Source organism: Caretta caretta, chromosome 2, assembly GCF_965140235.1.
Source record: "Caretta caretta isolate rCarCar2 chromosome 2, rCarCar1.hap1, whole genome shotgun sequence".
NCBI classification, from domain to species: Eukaryota; Metazoa; Chordata; order Testudines; family Cheloniidae; genus Caretta; species Caretta caretta.
Window position 1 is genome coordinate 2,880,107 of NC_134207.1, and position 14,352 is coordinate 2,894,458.

Genomic DNA, 14,352 nt, shown 5'->3' on the forward strand with positions numbered 1-14,352 from the left:
AAGCAGTTTACTGCAACTGAAGGGTGTGAAAGTGATTTAATCAAGAAAGTTTCAGTTCCTAACAGCCCGAAATTTTCTGTTGTGAATGGATCCACTGACTTTCCTGTTGAAAGATCCAGTGTGGATAGCTTTGAGAAGGTCTCAGATGAAGTGAAAGCTGTTAAGAAAGTTAAACAGTCCGAAAACCAAGTGGCTGTGTTGGGCCAGCTTGTTGGGGAGAAGACCCAATCCCAGTTTGACCCCCTGGGGTTTTGGGGTGGCCAAAGGGCACAGGCTGCATAAACCTTCCCACATGCGGCCTGTGAGTGCTATCGACCACCCCGGACCTAAAGGAGGGCGTGAAACTGGAAGGGCCTCGTGTAAATCCTACCAAGGAATGGGAGAGATGCTGGGGCATCCATGGGAACGTTGTGGCTTCGAACTTCCCCAGGTCACTGGCTAAAGTGACCCCGCTCAGTTCAATCTTGAAGGGGGGAGAGATGTGACGAAGTGGGACTGTTCTGAATGTTTCCTCTGAATAGTGTGTGGGTGTCTCAGTTTCCCCTAGGCAGTTCTTAAGTATCTAGGGGGTGGGATAAGGGTGTATGATCGTTGCAGAGCCCTAGAGGGCAGGTGTGTGCAGGGGTCTGGACACAGAGAATGGCCGACACCCTGTTTCCTGGCAACTGATGGCCTGGGCCCTTCCCCCCTGGCAGGTGAGAGCTAAAGGGTTGGAGAACAAAGGAATCAGGTGACCTCCTGGCCCGGAAAGGGAGGGAGGGAGTTTCAGTTTGGGCCTGGCCGGGACATGGAGTGAAGGGCAGATGGGGTTGTGTGGCTCACTGCCCCCCAAAATGGATCCAACTGAGGGGTCCTGTTCTCTGCACCTGCAAGCTCTGTTTTAGACCATGTTCCTGTCGTCTAATAAACCTTCTGTTTTACTGGCTGGCTGAGAGTCGCGTCTGACTGCGAAGTTGTGGGGCAGGACCCTCTGGCTTCCCCAGGACCCCGCCTGAGCGGACTTGCTGTGGGAAGCGCACGGAGGGGCAGAGGAGGCTGAATGCTCCGAGGTCAGACCCAGGAAGGTGGAAGCTGTGTGAGCTGTGTGTCCTGCAGACAGGCTGCTCCCAGAGAGGAGACTTCCCCAGAGTCCTGCCTGGTTTCGTAGGGAGCAGTTCCAGAGCATCGCCCGGGGACCCCGTGACAGGCTGAAGCTGACATCGGATGAAGCTGGATGAAGGATCAAGGATGAAGCTGGCATCGGAGTCAGATGTCAGGCCAAGGGTCATGCAAGAATCGATCCCTGGAATTAGGGCAGGAGACTGGGACCTGCTGCACCCAGCAGCTGGTGGCCCAGACAAGGCGTGGGAGAGGAACAAGAAGCTTTATGCCCAGTGGTGTCCAATCAGCCGTCTACTGCTAGTCACCTGACCCAGCTGCGTCAGTGGGTGCAGCTCTGGCGGTGGGGTGTTCACTGCGGTTCCCTGGGCTGGCCTTGCTTGGCAGGGGTGCAGCGGGTAAGGCTGTTGCTTGGCAACCCTGGGGGCCTGGGTTTGAGACTCCTGGTGCCTGATGGGGAGGGTCTGTATGTGCACTAGTGGGTGCCTGGGGGGGTCTCTGCATGCCCGGGGGGGTGTCCGTGTCCTCAGTATTGCAGGTATCTGATGTGTTTCTGCAGGTGCCACTGTGCATGGGTGGGGGTGTGCGCACGGGTACCTGTGTAGGTGCATGCCCGTGTGCCACTCTACCTGTGTGTGAGTTCAGTGACACTGTGCCCCCCGGGCTGGGGAGCTGGGCCCTGGGGCTGCCTCCTGGGGGTCAGCACAGCCTACCCAGGCCAGGGACTGTAGCGAGGCTGGGCAGCCGGGCGGCTGGTTGCGCGGAGGCAGGAAGGACCATGTGGGGCAGCGTGTTTGACTGTGCATCCCGCATGGCTGAGGCCAGCCCTAGGGTCACTCTGCCCCTGCAGCCATTCGCTCCAGCATCCCAGCGCCAGCTAACCCCCAGGGGGTCAGGAACGCCAGCCAGGAGCCCAGCGATCCCTGCTCGGCCGCATGCTTGGAGCGGGGCCTCTCCTGTAGCCAGAGCAGGGTTGGCTCCTCTCCTGGCGAGGCGGCACTGGAGAGCCCTGCTGGAGACGGGCAGGGGGACATCTCCCCCCCTCCGTTAGCACTGCGGCTGCTGGGCATGTGCCCAGGAAGGAGGAACAGGAGAGGCTGGAAATGAATCTTCATAAGCAAAGATCTGCTCCGTCCCGCACCTACCCCCAGGCCTGTGGGGACCCTGAGTGCCCAGGGAGCAGCTGCCCTGGGGGCTGTGGATGACGTGTGGGTATGTGGGGCTCTGAGGGGGCTATTAGGGGACTGGAACACATGACTTATGAGGAGAGACTGAGGGAACTGGGCTTGTTTAGTCTGCAGAAGAGAAGAATGAGGGGGGATTTGATAGCTGCTTTCAACTCCCTGAAGGGGGTTCCAAAGAGGATGGCTCTAGACTGTTCTCAGTGGTAGCAGATGACAGAAGGAGGAGTAATGGTCTCAAGTTGCAGTGGGGGAGGTTTAGGTTGGATATTAGGAAACACTATTTCCCTAGGAGGGTGGTGAAACACTGGAATGCGTTGCCTAGGGAGGTGGTGGAATCTCCTTCCTTAGCTATTTTTTAAGGTCAGGCTTGACAAAGCCCTGGCTGGGATGATTTAGTCGGGGATCAGTCCTGCTTTGAGCCGGGGGTTGGACTAGAACCTCTGAGGTCCCTTCCAGCCCTGAGATTCTATGATTCTGTGACCCCACCGAAGCCGTAGCTCTGGGGGCGTTCGCTCTGTCTGTGGAGCTGTGCACACGCATGGGGAGTGTCAGCGGCACATGGCACGAGCCCAGGGAACTGCCATGGGGCTTGTGCCTAAGTCCATGGGGGTCTGGCAGCTCCGAGAGCCCCTCACACCATGTCCATGCCCCTGCCAGCTCAAAGCTGGGGCCTTGAGCTCTCCTGGGACAATGCAGCTGACAGGGCCTGAGATAGGGAGATAAAGGGCCCTGGAGCTTGGGATCAGACTTGGCCAAGGACCCACCAGGGGAGCCGCCATGTGCCACCCTGCAGCAGTTGGGGAGCAGCCAGCCTGGGCCCCGCAACGCCCTGGGGCGAGCACAGAAAGCAGAGGGGCTGCTGGGAGGGGGGCAATCAGCAGGATGCACAGTGGGCCAGGCTGGACGCCAGGGCTCAAGTGCTGCGGTGACGTAGATCGGTAGCTGGGGGATGGGAGGCACGGACGATACCCGGTTGCAAGCCTCAGTCTGTAGACTGTGTGGGTCTGATCCCTTGGAGCACGGGCTGGGCCATCCAGGCCCCCAGGCAGGTCAGGGCCGCCTGGGCCTCATCCCCGTAGGATACGCCTTGCCCGTGGGGACAGTACGCGGGGAGAGGTAGCCCTACCAAGATGGACAGGCAGCCTCTGTCCGTGGGAGGCTCCGCGCCCGGCTGTGTCTTCCCCATGGGGGGCCGCTTTGCTGCCACTTCTCGTGAGCTCAGATTGGGGGGAGCCGGGGGCACTCAGCCCCTCCCCCTAACCAGGCAGCATTAGAACCCGGCACTGCTTCCCCTGCCATCTGGGCAGCCCCGTGCTCCCCTTGGCCTGCCCCTTTGTGTCTGCCCCAGGGCGCCCGCCCCGTCACTGGGCACAAATGAAGCGGTAAATAAAGAAACAGATCCCCTCTCCTCTAGGGAATGCCACAGGCGGCTGGAGCGGCGGGGGCAGCGGCTTCAGATGGAGTCTGTTGCCTTTGTGCACTTTATAAAAGCAATTAAAGGGCTCTGGCTCCCGCAGCAGCGAGAGCCGGGGTGGGGGATGCGGGCGGGCGGGCGGGCGGGCTGGGGTCTCTCCCTTACACTTGTAGAAGTGCAGTGGAGGCTGCGGGGTGAACTCGGGCTCAGCAGCCTGCCCTGGCAAAGTGCCAGGCCCCTGGCGGGCTCCTGCCCAGCGACCACGTGGTGCCACCCTGCTCAGGCGGTACGGGCTGGGAGGCCCCCCCGAACGGGTCAGCCCATTTCTGTGCCTCGCGCTGTACAGGGCACGGTGCACAGAGCTCCCGTCGGGGCGCCTGGCCCGGGGAGTGCCCAGGGGCACGAGAGGGCAGCATCCCAGCCAGCCCCATGAGAACACTGGCTTGGACAGGCCTCATCCGGGGAGAGGGGGCTGCCTCGCAGGGCTGACCTCCAGCAGGGCAGCACCAGCTCAGAGGGGGCGCAGTGCTGCAGGGCCCCCCTCCCTCCACGCCCCACACAGCTGGCAGGGACGACTGTGCGACAAGACACCCGCTCCCAGGCCCCAGATCTATTGCTTCCCCCCCCCCAACTCCCTGACGGGAGATGCTGGGAGGGCCCACGCATGCCCAGGTACCCACCTCTGCTGCCCTCACACACCAGCCTGCTCCCCTCTCAGGGACCCACTGCAGGGAGCAGCCCCTGCCCCATATGTCTTGTGGGCAGATTCTTTCCCAGCCCCCTGCTGCCTTTGCTCTGGGGAGATGCCCAGACACTACAGTGGGGGGGCATGTGAGTACCCCAGACTGGTAAACAGCCCTCCTTCCAGTGGGTCAGGTCCCTGGCCCCTGTCACAGAGGGGCAGCTGGAGGGGCCTTGCAGCGCTGATGCAGGCTGGCTCGATGGCTGGCGCCAGCTTGGCAGGCACTAGAGGGGGGAGCGGGGCTGGGATGCCAGCAGTGGGCCTGGTGTCAGAGAGAGCTCCTGAGAGCAGCATCTGGGCAGGGTGCCGCTCGTGGGCTCAGCAGCTCCCCTGGGAAAGGCCTAGCCCAGAGCTGGCAGCTGCCCACGGCCCCCCAGAGAGCAGGTTTGGCATGTCCTGGAGGGAGGCCGCTGCTGAGGAATACCAATGAGCCAGCCATTCCCACCCCAGTCTCTCAGATGCACACAGGCTTTGTCTGCGCCAGGATGGGACCCAGGGGCCCTGGCAGTTGTGATTGATGAAGCCAGACCCCCCCAGCATGGATGGCGCGTGTTGGCTGCAGCATGGTAAGACTAATGAAGGGGGAAAACTGACGCTCCCTCCCTTCGGAAGGGGGCGAGACCAGCACCTCCTTGGGCTGCTCGGATCGGCGGGAGAGAGCCCGGCTGGCTCTGCGGGCTGGACCTAGTGGGCCCCACGCAGAGATCTTCCCAGGCTGGGGACCAAGGGCTGGGGGGAGCAGGGTGGCAGGAGGGTCAAAGGGAACCAGAGCTACCTCTGCACTAGTGCCGTTGAACGGTGCCCCAAAGCACCCGCACGAGGGGGCTGGGCCCAGCCGTGCATGAGGTGGGAAGGGGTCATAGAATCATAGAAGTTCAGGGTTGGAAGGGACCTCAGGAGGTCATCTAGTCCAACCCCCTGCTCAAAGCAGGACCCACCCCAACTAAATCATCCCAGCCAGGGCTTTGTCACGCCTGACCTTAAAAACCTCTAAGGAAGGAGATTCCACCACCTCCCTAGGGAACCCATTCCAGTGCTTCACCACCCTCCTAGTGAAATAGTGTTTCCTAATATCCAACCTAAACCTCCCCCACTGCAACTTGAGACCATTACTCCTCGTTCTGTCATCTGCTACCATTGAGAACAGTCTAGAGCCATCCTCTTTGGAACCCCCTTTCAGGTAGTTGAAAGCAGCTATCAAATCCCCCCTCATTCTTCTCTTCCGCAGACTAAACAATCCCAGTTCCCTCAGCCTCTCCTCATAAGTCGTGTGTTCCAGACCCCTAATCATTTTTGGTGCCCTCTGCTGGACTCTCTCCGATTCGTCCACATCCCTTCTCTAGTGTGGGCCCCAAAACTGGACGCAGTATTCCAGATGAGGCCTCACCAATACTGAAGAGAGGGGAATGATCACGTCCCTCGGCCTGCTGGCAATGCTCTTACTAATGCAGCCCAATATGCCATTGGCCTTCTTGGCAACAAGGGCACACTGTTGACTCATATCCAGCTTCTCGTCCACTGTGATCCCCAGGTCCTTTTCTGCAGAACTGCTGCTTAGCCAGGTGGTCCCCAGCCTGTAGCAGTGCCTGGGATTCTTCTGTCCTAAGTGCAGGACTCTGCATTTGTCTGTGTAGCTGCTCTGCACCGTCAGAGGGGGGCAGGGCATTCAGCTCCTTTGCCAAGTCCTCCTGGCCCCTTTCTGCTCCCCGGCACCCCGCCAAACTCTACAGCTGGCCATGCCCGTGCAGGTTTGAACCCCACTGACGGTGCCAATGGGCCATGATGGCGCCTGCTTGGACCGGTACGCAGCTCCGTCACCGCCTGCCCTGTAACATCAGGGGCCTCTGCGCTGTGGGGGTCTGGGTCAATTCCCTGCCATCAGCCGCCTGCCCACGAGCACCAGTCTCACTCTGGCTCTCACCAGCCTTGTAGGGCAAGGGCAACACCCCTTCTGGTCCTGGGTCTCCCACATCCACCCTCCGAGTTCTTAATGCTCAGGCCCTGGGACCGTCCCCTCTGGTGCGTCAGCATGAAACCAGCCCCCCAGACACCAGCTCACTTTGGGGCACGCGCTCCCCCCAGTTTGCACCCCAGCGACCGGCTTGGGGGGAAAATAAACGTTTATTTCATGGGAAAGCTGCAGATTCCCAGAGGAAATGGGGCTGTGGGGGGAGGGGAGAAAACCCACCGAGTTACACAGACAGTAACGATGCACCCTCGGGTGTTACACTTCCAGCCTAGACAAAGTCCTGGGTGCAAGTAGCATTCCCTGGTGCCCTAAACCAGTCCCACCGTGTCCCTGCAGCTACAGGAGGGCTCCCGGCTTCCTGGCCAGCCTCCTGCCGTGGGACTGTGCCCCAGGGCTGCTCACTCAAAGCCCTTCCATTGTGGCCGGGTTTGCGGTTGTTTGCGTCACTCGCTGTAGAGACTCCAGTGGGGAAAGTTCCCTCCTTTCTCAGTGGCCGAAGCCTGGCGCTTCCTTTTCCCGCAGTTTTATCCTGGGACGGACAATGGCTCAGGGCCTATCCGCTAGCCCCTCCCTGCAGGGCTGCGAGGTGGGGCTGGTCACATTGCTGTTGCAAGGACCATTTTTGGCCTAGGCACACATCCCTTCACCCCTGACCTGGCCGCATGGTGCCTGCCGGCTGGGAGGGGCCGTGCCGCAAACTGACATAACACGCCAACGGCTGGTTTAACTGCTTATGGGCGGGTGGGTTTAAACCTCTGGTTCTCCCCCTGGGGTCTCTGGACCCTGATTGCCCAGGTGTGCTGAGTGCCGGGCCCTAGAGCGGGGCTGGGCCGGGGACCCAAACTATGTGTTTGCCGCACAGCCCCTTCCAGCCGTCCAGCCCCACTGCTCCCTCCCGCCCACCACCTGCACCACACAGGCTGAGGGCAGAGGAGTCGGTTCTCCGTTGCCCTCTGCCGGGACCATGGGCCGAGAAACTGGAACTCCCGGCCAGCCTAGGGGAGCGCCTGACCCCAGGGTGGCTGCACCGCTGGCTCACCAGACCTGTCACTATCCCGGGGCAAAGCTGGCTGAGCAGTGGGCCCCTCTCCCCTCCCGGCTGTGCTCTGGCCATGGGGGAGAGGCAGCGGAGAGTCCAGGTGTCATGTCTTGGGCAGGCTCTTTCCTGGCAGGGTGACAGACGCTTGTCTGCTCCCCGTGTATGGGGCGTCCCGATGGAGGCCTGTTTGCAGACTGAGCCAGATGCTGATTAAGAGATTGTGAAAGCTACACGAAAGGCGGATCCAGGCAAAGACACCCGGGGGTGGGGCCGGGGTTCGTGAATAAGGCAGGTGGATGGTTCTGATACATCTGGGGATGCAAACAGGTGTCTGGGATCTTTCTCGGGGGGCAGGGAGCTGCCAGCTGCCCCGTCCCACTGGTGGAAGATGACAGCCAGGCCTGGCTGTCCGACGCTGGAAGGACTCAGAGGGAGCGTTGCTCTTGAGGTGAAAGTATCTTGTTAAAGAGCTCGAAGCTCCAGAACGTGTCCGATGGTTTTCGTTGACAGGTGGCCATTTGCTGCCCGCCTGTCTCCTGCCCACCACTCGGCTCGCTGAACCTTGTGCCATGGCCTCTGCCTCGGTTTCACTAGAGCCGTCTGGGAGCTCTGGGAGTGCGTCCGTGCGGTGACGGGGCAGCCGGCGTCACTGTTCCCAGGGAGCAGCAGGTGGGTGAGCGCCGCGTGCCCAGCGGAGCAAGGGCCGGGTGCTCCTGGGGGCGCTCCGAGGGCTCGGGACTGGCCTGCCGGGGACGGGGGGGCCTGGCAGGCGGAGCGGGGAGGGCTTGTGCAGCTGGTGGCCGGCAGAGCTGGGGAGCTGGTCCCGGCCGGCACAGATGGTCCTCACACTCGGGGCAGGTGTAGCGCAGTGCGGGCAGCATCACACCCCTCCCCTAGTGCTCTCCCCTTCCTCCCCATCCCCAGGGGGCAGTTTTCTTGGCTGCTCTCCCCATCTAACCCCTCCCACCCGCCCCAATGCCTCCTCACCTCCCTGCCCCCCCACCCCTCACCTTCTCCTCACACACCCCGTCACCCTGCCCATCCCAGAGCTGTCCCTCTTGGTCCTCACCTGCCTCTGCAGCAGTGCAGGGTGGGTGGCAGTGAGGGGGTGGGCAGTGGCAGGGGGCTGGGTGGTGGCAAGGGGGGTGGAAGTGAGGGGGTGGGTGGCAGTGGTGGGTGGCGGGTAAGGGAGATAGGCAGTGACATGGGACTGGGTAGCAGCCAAGAGGTGGGTGGCAGTGAGGGGGTGGGCAGTGGCAGGGGGCAGCGGGGTGGCAAGGGGGGGTGGAAGTAAGGGGCTGGGTGGTGGTAAGGCAGCCAGGGGGTGGGCAGTGGCAGGGGCCTGGGTGGTGGTGACGGGGGTGGGCAGTGGCGTGGGGGTGGGTGGTGGTGAGGGGGGTGGGCGGTGATGTGGCGTGGGGGTGGGTGGTGGTGAGGGGGCTGGGCGGTGGCGTGGGGCTGGATGGTGGTGAGAGGGCTGGGCAGTGACGTGGGACTGGGTGGTGGTGAGGGGGCTGGGCAGTGGCGTGGGGCTGGGTGGTGGTGAGGGGGCTGGGCAGTGGCGTGGGGCTGGGTGGTGGTGAGGGGGCTGGGCGGTGGCGTGGGGCTGGGTGGTGGTGAGGGGGGTGGGTGGTGGCGTGGGGCTGGGTGGTGGTGAGGGGGGTGGGTGGTGGCGTGGGGGTGGGTGGTGGTGAGGGGGGTGGGTGGTGGCGTGGGGGTGGGTGGTGGTGAGGGGGCTGGGCGGTGGCGTGGGGCTGGGCGGTGGTGAGGGGGGTGGGCAGTGGCGTGGGGCTGGGTGGTGGTGAGGGGGGTGGGTGGTGGCGTGGGGGTGGGTGGTGGTGAGGGGGCTGGGCGGTGGCGTGGGGCTGGGTGGTGGTGAGGGGGGTGGGCGGTGGCGTGGGGCTGGGTGGTGGTGAGGGGGCTGGGCGGTGGCGTGGGGCTGGGTGGTGGTGAGGGGGGTGGGCAGTGGCGTGGGGCTGGGTGGTGGTGAGGGGGCTGGGCAGTGGCGTGGGGCTGGGTGGTGGTGAGGGGGCTGGGCGGTGGCGTGGGGCTGGACGGTGGTGAGGGGGGTGGGCAGTGGCGTGGGGCTGGGTGGTGGTGAGGGGGGTGGGTGGTGGCGTGGGGGTGGGTGGTGGTGAGGGGGCTGGGCAGTGGCGTGGGGGTGGGCGGCGGGCGTTGGAACAAGCTCCCCGTTGCCACACAGGCCCACGAGTGTGCAGCGCACTGTCTGTGGGCACACGTGTGTGGGTCTGTGTGTGCTAAGGCAGGGGCAGGCAGGTGTGTGTCTCTACGCACCTCAGCCCAGCACAGAGGAGCCCAGGAGGACCTGGCCCCGAGGCAGCTGCCAACCGGAGGGCAGAGCCCTTTGCCAGGAGGAGACCGGCTGGGCTCAGCCGTGCCCACGGCTGGCTGCCAGTCACACGGGCTGCGTGAACACGCGCTCTGGCCAGGCCAGCCCCAGCACCCCTCCCTCGCCAGCACAGGGCACCTCCAAGCAGGTGCTGGGCTAGTGCTCGACTCCCCGCACTGCCCTGCAGTGACGGGTGCTGCTCTCTGGGCTGGGGGCCCACCGACCACCGGCATCCTTCACACACCTCAGCACTCTCGGGCTCCCCAGCCCCGTGTCCAATGGGGAAACTGAGGCACAGACAGGGACGGGACCTGCCCAGTGTCACGGAATCCCCTTGGTCACCTCTTACCCCGACCCACACATCCTCCTCCCCCAGTTGCAGGGCCCAGTTCAGCCAGAACAGCGCCGGGGGGCCGGGGTGTGTGTGTTTGATCCTAGGGCTTTGCAAACCGCCCCCGCACCCCCCACACACACACACAGCCCAGGGCTCGGAGCCACCGAACTGGTTGGAGTGCGACGTGCCCCACCTAGCGGGGGAACATGGCACGGCAGCCCCGTGGCTAGGAGAAGGGAAGGCAGCAAGCCGCAGACCTCAGCCGGCGAGGCAGGGACTGGGCCCCCATTAGCCCAGGGGCCAGGACTTGCTCTGTCTGGAGGGCCGTGCAGGGCAGCTCGCACAGGGCAGTGCCATGGGCCGAAACATTGCCCGATGGTTTCCAGCAGGCCGGAGCAGAGAGACGCAGCCAGGTGCCCCTGCCCTGCATGGCTGGAGCATCCCCCAGGTCCCCAGCACGGGACAGGGATGGTCTCGCCCATCCCCAGCCTCCATGGACAAGCGCGCCCACAGCCTAGACAGCCCCAGCCCCCTCCTGGCCAGCACCTCAGGCCTGGGCCAGCCCTCGGGGGAGGAACCGGGCCAGCTGGGTGATGCTCTGAACGGGCAGATCTGGGGGAGCCCGGAGCACTGCGGCAGCCTGGGGGCGCTGCAATCCCCAGGGCTAGCTCTGTGGCGGGAGAGGGGCGGGTTTGAGACCCCTGGGGGGTCAGGCAGCTGCTCCCTCCTGGACGTGATGGGGGGTCGGCCCCTTGCAGGCCCGGGGGCTCTTTTCGATTGGGTGGTTGGCACAGCCGTATGGCCGGTCGCCCAGGGAGCGACGTGGGAGGTGCCCGCCCTCACCCGGAGGAGGGACCATCAGACACAGCCTCTGAGGCAGGACGTGGGGCTGCTGGCCGGGCCGAGGTGCCCAGGCTGCTTCCCGCGGCCTCCCCTCCCGCGGCCCCCCATTGGTTCCATGTCCCCACCCAAGGGCCAGCTGTGGAGGGGCGGGGGGAAGCCTGGCTGGCTGTGGGGCTGGCAGGGGGGTGACAGTCGGCGGCAGGGTGGGGGAGGGATCGGGGGGGAGATCTGCAGGGTGGGCCCCAGGGCTAGGGATGGGGCAAAGCCCCAGTGGATATACTGCAGGGGCCGCTCCCACCCCCGCCAGCCCCAGAGTGGGGGGGACCAGCAGGGCCCCCCAGTGCAAACAGCTGCAAGCGGAGAGGGAGGCCAAGCTTTACTGGGGCTTGGCCCCCCCCTCAAACCTGCAGGTCCCTGTCCCGCTCCAGCGGGGGCCGGTGGCGGATCACGTGGCGCGTGGACACATCCAGGTAGTCGAAGTAGTTGAGTTTGAGCTTGCGCGCGATCCGTCTGCCCAGGAACTCCATCTGCTGAGGGGCGACAGGCAGGGCAGGGGGCATGAGGCCGGGGCAGAGGCCCAGGGACAGTGGGTGGGCACCTGTGGGGTGGGGACATGAGGCCAGGCGAGGGGATCTGGACGGAGATGGGCGTACCCCCACCAAGCACCTGCCCCAGGGTGTCTCCCCCCCACCCTGGAAGGGGGCACTCAGCATCCATGGCCCCTTCACTGCTTGACCTTGCCATGGGGCCTGGGAACACGAACACCCCCAAACACCCCCCTCCCACACACACACACTTGTCCTGAGAGCCCCATGCTCCAAAGCAGCCCCCCGGCCTGCCAACAACTGTGCAAACTCAGCTGGGCTAGCAGGGGGCTGCGGGTCAGGGTTGAGGGGCACCAGCAGAGCTCAGGGTTGGGGGGGAGCCCACGGCTGGGCTGGCAGGGGCCTTCAGGTTGGGAGTGCGGGGCGCTGGCCGGGCTTGGGGGGACCCAGGGTCGGGCTGGCAGGAGCTGTGGGTTGGGAATGAGGGGCATGGGCAGAGCTGGGGGGGCAGGGCTGGGCTAGCAGGGGCTGCGGGTCGACCGGCAGAGCTGGGGGGCACCCAGGGCTGGGCTAGCAGGGCTGTGGGCCAGGAGTGCGGGGCACCGGCCGGGCTTGGGGGACACCCAGGGTTGGGCTGGCAGGGGCTGTGGGTTGGGAGTGAGGGGTATGGGCAGAGCTGGGGGCACCCAGGGCTGGGCTAGCAGGGCTGCGGGCCAGGTGGTGGGGCGGAATTGAGCTCTCGCTGATCTCTCAGGTTCACAGCAGGCTCGTGGCTGTGGTGGCGGCATGCACCAGGGTCCAGCGCGGTGCCCGGCAGAGCAGGGCCAGGCCAGGCTGCTCACCTCGTACTTGTCGGACAGGCTAGCCAGGGCCAGCACCTCCAGCCCGTAGCCGTTGATGATGAGGCTGTAGAAGCATTTCCCGTAGGCTGCAGGACAGGACAGGCCAGAGGCAGCCGGTGAGGGGTGAGACTCCTGTGCGGGGGGCAGCTGCCCCAGGCCCCTCTCCCTGGGCAGGGGCCGTACCGTCCATCTGGGCTGTCAGCCGGACGTAGATCTGGTACAAGGGCCCCTCCTCCCACAGCTGCCTCTTGATGTAGATCTGGTAGCAGCCCCGGGCGTGGTTGATGACCAGGTGCCGCTTGTGCATGGAGCTGAGGAGGAGCCAGAGGCCGACCAGGATCCCGTAGATGAAGAAGCCGGAGTAATCCTGGGAGACCTGTGGGGGATGGACCTGGGAGCCAAGACCCAGAGCTGGGGGGTGGAGGCAGGGCGAGCAAGCGAGAGGGACCTGCTGGCCACAGCTCCCAGGATGGGGAAGTAGCTGGAGGACTTGGGGGTGAGGGGTCCCCAGTTAGCTATAACTCACCCGGGGGGCGGGGAATGGAAACAACGCCCTTTGCCTGGCCCCAGTCGGGGGGCTCTGGGGCACAGCCTGGGACCAGCCACGGGCTCTCCTACCTTCTCACTCTTGAGGTAGAAGACACCGCCCAAGACACAGAGCAGGAAGATCAGGGCCCCCTTCCACAGCATGTCCTTGTAATACTCCATGACAAACACTGGGGGTGATAGAGAGAGCTCAGCATGGGGCCAGGACCCAGACCCACCTGTCCCCATGCAAGCAAGGCCCCAGGAGAATCACCACACTGGGGGGACAAGCCTGGGGCTGCCCCAGGCAGGCCAGCAGCAAGGATCAAACCTGGGACCTTCAATTCTAAGACCAGCTCACTCTGTCCCCTGAGCCAGAGGGCCGAGCACACAATGGGAGCAGGTGGCAGGCTCTTCCCTTTGGCGTGTGCCAGTCAGCGTAAGGTGCCATAGGCACTCGCGCCAAGGCAGTGAGTTCCCTGGGGCAGGCAGAATGCCAGAGGGTTCCAGAGCAAGGAAGCTGAACGGTTGCACATTTTGGAGCAGGGAAGGCAGCGCATTTGTGGGTTCCAGATCACAGTCTGGAGCAGGGAAGGCAGAACAAGTGCCGGTCCCAGAATGGGCTCTGCAGTATGTAATGCAGAACTCTTGCTGGCTCTGGAGCAGGAAGACAGAACAATTGTGGTTTCTGGAGTGGGGAAGGCAGAACCTCTGTGGAGTCCGGAACAGTTTCTGGAGGAGAGCAGACAGAAGCAGGTTCCAGAGCAGGTTCTGGAGTGCAGGAGCCAGCATGGCAGTGAGTTCTAGAGTGGGCTCTGGAATGGAGGACAGACGATTGCTATTTCGGAGAGGGGAAAGAAGAGTGTTTGCAAGCTCCAGAGCAGAGTATGGAGCAGGGGAGGCTGGTTGTGGAGCTGGGAGGGCAACAGTTGCTAGTTTTGGAGTGGGTTCTGGAGCAGGGGAGGCAGGAGGCGTGTGGATTCTGGAGTGGGGCAGGTTGAACATTTGTAGGTTCTGGAATGGGTTGTGCAGAACGTTAGTGAGTTCCAGAGCAGGCAGGAAGCCACTGGGTTCTGAAGAGGAGTAGGCAGAGCACCAGTAGGTTCTGGAGCAGGGTGTGCAGAACATTAATGGGTTCCAGAGCAGGTTCTGGAGTGCCGAAGGCGGTCTCATGGTCCCTCTTCATGACACACCAACCCCACGACACTGCATCAGACACATCCTCCTGTGGGCATCTCAAACACCTCCAGGAGCTTCGGGTGACGTGGGACCATGTACCCTGGAGACCTCCAGGGCCTGGTGCCGGGGAGTGCTCCTCACCATTGGGCTGCTGCACCTGGAAGGGGTAATGCGCGTTCTGCTGCATCCTGCGTGCCAGGGTCCTCTCCACATTGAAGAAGCTGAGGTTCCAAAGCATGAAGGCACCTCGTAGCATGGCTGCTCCTGGGAGGTGGGCGTCCGCCCACA

The 14,352-nt window shown here is 63.7% G+C and overlaps 1 protein-coding gene across 1 annotated transcript; it reads right to left on the minus strand.

Moving 5' to 3' along the window:
• Nucleotides 1–11,209: 11,209 nt before the first annotated feature.
• CATSPERQ (catsper channel auxiliary subunit theta) lies at nt 11,210–14,352 on the minus strand. The gene is made up of 5 exons (XM_048837130.2): nt 14,206–14,352; nt 12,979–13,076; nt 12,544–12,736; nt 12,361–12,446; nt 11,210–11,503 (listed from the first exon to the last, which is right to left on the minus strand). Exons 1-5 carry the CDS (start codon nt 14,318–14,320, stop codon nt 11,372–11,374), a joined length of 624 nt encoding a protein of 207 aa, XP_048693087.1. The 5' UTR covers nt 14,321–14,352; the 3' UTR covers nt 11,210–11,371.